Genomic DNA, 7,747 nt, shown 5'->3' with positions numbered 1-7,747 from the left:
GGCCTAGGCCCGAAATGTCAGCCTTCCTGCTCCTCTGATGCTGCTTGGCCTGCTGTGTTCATCCAGCTCTATACCTTGTTATCTCAGATTCTCCAGCATCTGCAGTTCCTGCTATATCTGATTCACTAATGTCCTTTAGGGAAGGAAATGTCTGACCTACATGTGACACCAGACCCACAACAGAGTGGTTGCTCATAATCCTCTAGCAACCAGGGATGGGCAATAAATGCTGATCTAACCAGTGATACCCACATCCTTGTGAACATGTTTAAAACAAAAACACAAGAGGAAATATTAACATTGCACGCAGGGAGATTAGAAACAAGAGTGGAGTCTAAAAAGTTAAAACAAAAATAGGATCAGTCTCTGAATTATTTGTGAAAGCAGATACAAAGACGATGTGGTCATCATTAGATAAAACTAGGAGTGTTGACATTAGCAGTTGAACTGTTGATCTCGAGATACTTGGTTCTGTAAGTTAATTGAAATTCTTTTTGAACTGGCTCGCAGCACTGAGAGAGTCTTTCCCTTTTGTTTTGTTTGCAGTGCAGGGGTGTTTAAAATATCTTCTCAAAGCTATGGTACTCACAACAGTCTAGTCCACACACTAGGGTGTCCTGGCAATAAAGCACACAGAGTAGTGTTACAGCCAGTTAGTGACTCCTTTCTTTGTGTATATCCCTGGAGGGTAAAACAGACATGTCTGCAAGAGATCATTTTCTTCTGACAGGGGAATAGTCATATCCTTTGTTATCGCTTCTTGTTAAGTCCTTCTTCGTTTTGAAGTTTCCCTGACTCTTAACGGGTATAACATTCCATACTTTTCATACTGGACTTTGCTTGACAGTCACTCGATTTGCATCTGCAGTTTTTCTTGACCTGTAACAGTTCTTTGTTTTAAAAAAAACACAAATTTTGCAGTTAGAAGTAAAGCATGTTGCTGAATACTTTGGGGTTGTCGTAATGCAGGAATTTGCAAGAAAGAGTGCTTTATTCTATTAGAATGGGCTGGGTTAAAGGCTAGAGTTAAAAGTTCAGGGTTTGACCAGGTCGTGCCTTTGAGTTGTCATCACTTATGGCTGCCAGCTTTTTGTTTTTGTGTTTGAAATGTGTCTCTGATTAGTTACAGTGTGGCAGTAAAACCAAGTTGCCAGATTGGGTATTCAACTGCATGCGCAAAGACAGTAATATCGAAGTAAGTCATCATCATAATACCTTTGCCTGCCATTGAGCTACACTTTCTAAATGTTCTGATTGCTGCCCTGCCCAGTTTTAATTTTCTGCTTTTGTTTTTCTTTCAGTTTTACCAGAAATGCTCAGTTATTCTTAAGTTTAAATGATATATGGTGGATCCAGAAAAACCCTGCGATCAATGAATTGCCTTACGGAGTTAAAGGGAGCGGTGAGGCACCTTTCCATTGCTCTATTAAGTGTATTTTCTTCATTTCAAAATAAATGGAGTGAGAGAAAGAGGGATTGATGGAAATCCCTTTGAACGTTGAGACCAGGAGCTGGAGGTCTTTTTCCAAACTACCAACGCTTCAAGTAGACTAATCCCTCTTTGTCTCTTTCACTTTTGCAGAATTACCATTGCCTCTTGAGGCAGTGTGGGGGTCAGCGAAGGACCTTCTGCCCTTCTAGACCGTACCAACCCCGTGATTGTGTGCAATGAGTCAGTGGGCCTCCCCCATCTCTCCTTGGCCATTCCCCTGCCCATCCAAAGAATGCTTGGCTGTAGCTTGGAGGCATCGAATAAGTGTTTGAGGGTTTAATACCCGCGCTGTTGCTGGCTATGCCAGACATAGAATGTGACGACCTGCTCCCAGGCTTGAGAAGCACTAACTGAAGTATCCTTCACTGCTTTATGATTCGTTGCATGCTTACCTTTTAATTTTTGTTGTGTTTTTTCAAACGTTCTTTTATTTAATCAGCAACTTTGAGATAATGCAGCGACAAGATGTTGCGGGGAATCCATATTCCTTCTGTGAGGTGTCCAGTTATTTTTAGAGAGAGGGTGAAATTATGTCATAGTGCCCCTGGGCTGCATTGTGCTGCCTTGAGCCCAGGATCTGGCACTGTCTTAGAACATAGAACAGTACAGCACGGTACAGGCCCTTCGGCCCACGATGTTGTGCTGACCTATTATCCTACTCTAAGATCAAACTGATCTGTAAACCCTTCATTTTACTATCATCCGTGTGCCTATCCAAGAGTCGCTTGAATGTTCCTGATGTATCTGACTCTACTACCACCGCTGGCAGTGCATTCCACACACCCACCACTCTCTGTGTAATTTGTTTGAAATTTGTTAATAGCTTAGACCATGATCTTGACTGTCTCCCTTATGCTGGAGTAGACAGTATTTATTATTATCTTTGTAAATTACTAGCCTGTCGAAAAACTAATACCTAATCAGACAGCCCTACTGCACCGTGTAGAGTGTGGTTTCTAATCTGGCTGGTGTTGGCCATGGCCACCATACTCACTGGTTTGGAATCTGTGCAACTACAAAGAAACTCTTCTCAGTAGAATGTCTCATTCTCCCTATGCCATCCCGCACCATTTTATCTGGTAAGCTAAGGCCAGTCATGATCAGTCAAACAGTCAATCCAGTTTATTGGTAATCCTCTCTATTGTCGTGAAATCTTACAGCAGGAGGCCATTTGGTCCATCATGCTTCGCTTGGCTCTTTGGAAGAGCTTTCCAGTTAGTCCCATTACCCAGTTCTGTTCTCGCAGCCTTGAGAAAGACTTCCCTTCCCCTTGGGAAGTGTCGTTGGATCAACTTCCACCGGCTCTTCACACAGTTCAGCTGACAGTATCTGCAAATCTCGGGGTTGGCCTGAAGGGTAGGAAGGCACAGTAAGTGGGGAGGTAGGTGCTTCTTGATGTCTTCCCAATGTCTTTCCACTGCGTACCGTCCTGCTGGTGGCAGGAATGCTGGTTTATAGGCCATGTGCTGGGAGGTCAATTAAATTGCTTCAGCACCCAAGTTAGGGCACCTCTGAGTGGGCATCCTGTCTGAACTGGGCACTGTGTGGGCCCATTGTCCACACGCCAGGTGAAATCTTTGTGGGCCCTGGGTGGCGGGAGTGGCAGATGAAGAGGACCAATGGCAGATGGAAGGGGTCACACAGGGACGGAGAAAGTCAGCAGCTGATGGAGAGGACTGGGCAGCGAGCTGGCGGTGGGTCAGGTGCAGTGAAGTAGCAGCAGCTGGAGGGACCCGCTGAACTGACCCTTCCAGGGAGGGGCTGCTTCAATCGGTCTGTCTGTGATTTCCACCTCAGCTTCCCCCCTCTCACACTCACATCCCATGTTAGCCGTGTGTAGGGGTTGGCTCCTTTTGTATTGCAAATTTTCTCTTGTGTCTATTACAGCCAAGTTGTTAAACACCTAGTCTCAAAACCTTGAAGGGAACAATTGGAGTTTATGTGGGGAAAAGGATTAAAGATGTGGATTGAAAAGAGAGTGACAGTATGGGGCCATCACTGATGGGCCGAAAGGCTTGTGCACCTGTTTTGCTACCTTACAAACTGAGCTGAGGGGATTGGGCAGATTCAGGGGATACCGAACTTCTGGTTTAACATTCTTTTTACAAAATGGTTTAAAAGTGATATTGGTGCAAGGGAAAAGGGTGAACAAATTCCTCCAGATGGTTGTCATTGTGAACCTTTCACTTTCCTTCCAGAACAACCCATCAACAAGATATTGGCCAGAATACAGTATGATATGCCTGAAAGTATAAGCAGGTAAGCACTTCTTCATAATGGACGGGGATTTGTTGTATCTGACTGTTTGTATACTTCATGAAGCAAGACCGAAGGAAACCATTCCCTCCATTAACTCTGTACTATCTCTTTCAGAAAGCAATTCAAGGAATCACAGTTCTTTTTAATATAAAAGAAATGACCTAGTCAGACATGATGACACACCTCTGGGATAGGTGGGATCTTGAATCTCTGGCTTCTGGCCCACAGGCAGGGACATAACCACTGTCCCCCAATGTCTTCACTCTCTCAGACTTTGTATCTCTGTGATATCTTTCCTCGTTCATCAATTTGCCAAATTCATAGGCTTCTGTGAAGCCACTTTATTGATCACTGTGTTCTATTTATTCTTCACAGTTCGATGCTTTCATTCAAGTCTCCTTTTTTTTAAATTAATTACCTTAAATATGAACTTTCTGATCCTTAACTCTTTAGTTGTTGGAAACAGTTTCTCTTTATTTTGACTATTGAAAGTCTTTGTGGTCCTTAACGCCTCTTCAAAATCTCCCTTAGTCTTTTCTGGTCCAAGTAAAACAACCTTTATCTTCTCCAGTGACCCCACATAACTGCAGTCCCCTCGTGCTTGGCATCCATCATGTCCAGTGTCTCCTGTACCAAGGGCTTCATGTTAACAAAGATCACTTTCAGCAGGAGCTGACCCCATACTCAGCTCTGACTGGCAAGATGCTGACAATCCAAATCCGAGCAGTAGGAGACACGGGAGATCTCAGAACGTGGTGTAAATGCCGTCTGCAGCAAATAGATTTTAATGGAGTTGGAGTCAGATAATGCTTCTTGTCTGTTTTATCGTTGTCGCTGGAGATGGCTGAAATTTATTTAAACCATTGCATTATTAAAGGAAGAAGTTGATAAACTGAAGCAGAGGGTCAGAACGGAAAGAGCAGGATTTTGTGATTAGGTTTCATTTGCACTAGCACAGACACGATGGACGGAATTGCTGTCTTTGTTCAATCAACTTGCATAAGGGTTTTAGTTGTTTAGATGTTGATGGGCTCATGCTCATCGAAGGTCTCTTGTCTTTTGCCAGATTGATTTGTAAGAGGTGTGTTATCGTCGGCAATGGGTACACCCTGAAGAACAGCTCACTTGGAGAAACCATCAATGAATACGATGTTGTTATTCGGTGAGTGATTTGCAGTGGCTGTGATTATTGTTTGCTTCTATACTGTACGGTTCCTGTGATACGATTCTATTCTGGGGGTAATTAGACACTATTTGACACCAGTGCACATAGAGTTATTACAACTTGAAGGTAGGATTCAAGGAGTGTTTAAAATCATTGCAGAACTTGTGTATTTCTGAAAAAAGAACACATCTTGCAAAAGCTTCTCATTTTGCATTCATCGGTTAATGATTATTGACAATTAATTCATGCATTCTCTATAGCAACACCTCTACCAATCAAAGTCTGGCTTGCTAACCAATCAGCATTCTCCTCTAAAGCTGTAGAAATGTTGGTTTCCCCTTCAGCTGGTATTCTTGTAAATAATCCTGTTGAGTGCAAGGTGATGTGCTTCAAGAAAAGGTGCCTCTTCTCAGCAATGTTCAAGTGCTTAAAGGATGGGAGAGAGGAATTCCAGAGCTTAGGGCCAGAGGTATTCAAGACCGATTAAATAAATCTGACTAATGTTTGTTTCAGATCCAGATGGATGCACAGGGTAAAGAGTTGTAGGGCTGGGGAAGAGATTGGGAGATGTGAGGAAATTGAGGTATTGAAACAGAAGGATATAATTTTAACTTGGGGCGAGGAGTTACAGGGTTAGGGCCGGAGCGGGGTAGAAATTGCTGCATTGGAAACTAAAAGTAGGTGAGCGAATGCCAACAGGGGTGGCACTGTGGCTCAGTGGTTAGCACTGCTGCCTCACAGCGCCAGGGACCCGGGTTCGATTCCACCCTCGGGCGACTGTTAGTGTGGGGTTTGCACATTCTCCCCATGTCTGCAGGGGTTTCCTCCGGGTGCTCCGGTTTCCTTCCACAGTCCAAAGATGTGCAGGTTAGGTGGATTGGCCATGCTAAATTGCCCTTAGGGATGTGTAGACTAGGTGGGTTATAGGGGTACGGGTCTGGCTGGGATGCTCTGAGGTTTGGTGTGGACTTGTTGGGCCGAAGGGCCTGTTTCCACATTGTAGGGATTCTGTTCTATAAAATTAGAACAATGCTTGTGCAGTCATGTTCAGCAGCTCACTTGGATGAAGAATAATATGTGTACTGCATCAATTTAGCCACCAATTCACAGCATGGCACACTGGCACCACCGACATACCAACATGTGTAGGTGTCTGCCACTAGGGAGCCTTGCGTTAGATCCCCAAAAGCAGGATTAAACAGTAAGGGGACACAATAAGCAAGTTAGAATCATAGAATCCCTACAGTGCAGAAACAGGCCCTTCAGCCCAACAAGTCCATACTGGCCCTCAGACCATCCCACCCAGGCACATTCCCTTATAACCACCTGATCTACGTATCCCTGGACACTACAGGCAATTTAGCATGGCCAATCCACCTAACCCGCACATCTTTGGACTGTGGCAGGAAACTGGAGCACCCAGAGGAAACTCACACAGACATGGGGAGAATGTGCAAACTCCACACAGACAGTCGCCCGAGGATGGAATCGAACCCAGGTCCCTGGCGCTGTGGGGCAGCAGTGCTAACCACTGAGCCATTGTGCCGCCCCAAACATCTCAAATCTCAAATAACGTAGAAAGACAGAATGAGAGGAGGCTTAACGTCAGCCTACAGGAGGGGAGGGTGTTACTCTTGCTGAGTTACAGTTGAGTATCAGTAACTGGTTCGCCCCTGGACACTCTGGCACAGAAACGGACTTTCTGGGAGTTGTGGTGGGAGATGATGAGTGAATGTGAAAGGTGAGCTTTGGGAAGAAACCTTACCATGTGTATGCTTCTGATAACAGAAGGTAGTATGGTGTTTGGATGGGTAGATGTAGACTCATATAAATTGTTCTCTTGTTCATTGCCACAGAATAAATGATGCTCCAGTGCGAGGCTACGAGAAGGATGTTGGCAGCAAGACCACTCTGCGGTTCTTTTATCCCGAGTCAGCAGCCAAGGATCCGAATATCGAAAACAATCCGAGCACACTGCTTGTGTTTTTACCCTTTAAGCAGGTGGATGCCCAGTGGCTGATGGAGATTGTGTACGATGAGAAAAGAGTTGAGTATGGTCTATTGTTAGAGCTGATCGGGACTGTTGGTGTTGACAGTGTGGGATTTCCACTGAGCTCAGTGAGGACCACAGGAAGCCCATGCAAACTTAAACCAACGACAGAGGATTTTTGCTCAATGTCTTGTGTCATTTGTATGGTTTGTGATTAATTGCCCTTCTCAAAACAACATAAATGCACCAGATAGATTTTTATTACCAGGTTACCTAACAACTTAATCTGGATTTTTATTGGATTCAGGCTTCACTATCTGGCATGGTGGCTTTTGAACACGTGTCCAGGGCCTATGACAGAGTCTTAGTCCAGTGACTATGCCACTCCATCCCACATGCTACATTTCTTGGCTTTTAACACCCAAGATTGGAAACTATGATTCTCAAAAAGCTGAAGAAGAAAAATCCACTGACTCTTTAGACTAGGGCATCAATGGCTTTATGGAACACCTATCATGTCTGCCTGAGACTGTTTGAACACAGCAGGCCAGGCAACATCAGAGGGGCAGGAAAGCTGACGTTTCGGGTCTAGACCCTTCTTCAGAAATGGGGGAGGGGAAGGGGGCTCTGAAATAAATAGGGAGAGAGGGGGAGGTGGAGGTGGATAGAAGATGGATAGAGGAGAAACAGGTGGAGAGGAGACAGACAAGTCAAAGTGGCAGGGATGGAGCCAGTAAAGGTGAGTGTAGGTGGGGAGTTAGCGAGGAGATAGGTCAGTCCAGGGAGGATGGACAGGTCAAGGGGGGGGGATGAGGTTAGTAGGTAGGAGATGGGGGTGGGG

At 44.9% G+C, this 7,747-nt stretch overlaps 1 protein-coding gene across 1 annotated transcript; it reads left to right on the top strand.

Moving 5' to 3' along the window:
- Nucleotides 1-88: 88 nt before the first annotated feature.
- On the top strand, nucleotides 89-7,485 carry LOC109935816 (CMP-N-acetylneuraminate-beta-galactosamide-alpha-2,3-sialyltransferase 4). The gene is made up of 5 exons (XM_048594503.1): nucleotides 89-1,195; nucleotides 1,302-1,402; nucleotides 3,691-3,751; nucleotides 4,818-4,913; nucleotides 6,773-7,485. Exons 3-5 carry the CDS (start codon nucleotides 3,732-3,734, stop codon nucleotides 7,122-7,124), a joined length of 468 nt encoding a protein of 155 aa, XP_048450460.1. The 5' UTR covers nucleotides 89-1,195; nucleotides 1,302-1,402; nucleotides 3,691-3,731; the 3' UTR covers nucleotides 7,125-7,485.
- Nucleotides 7,486-7,747: the final 262 nt, after the last annotated feature.

Source organism: Rhincodon typus, unplaced genomic scaffold (genome assembly GCF_021869965.1).
Source record: "Rhincodon typus isolate 14 unplaced genomic scaffold, sRhiTyp1.1 hic_rhity00010160, whole genome shotgun sequence".
In the NCBI taxonomy this organism is placed as follows: domain Eukaryota; kingdom Metazoa; phylum Chordata; class Chondrichthyes; order Orectolobiformes; family Rhincodontidae; genus Rhincodon; species Rhincodon typus.
Note: the sequence above shows the minus strand (reverse complement) of the source record. Positions and strands in the feature narration are given on the sequence as shown.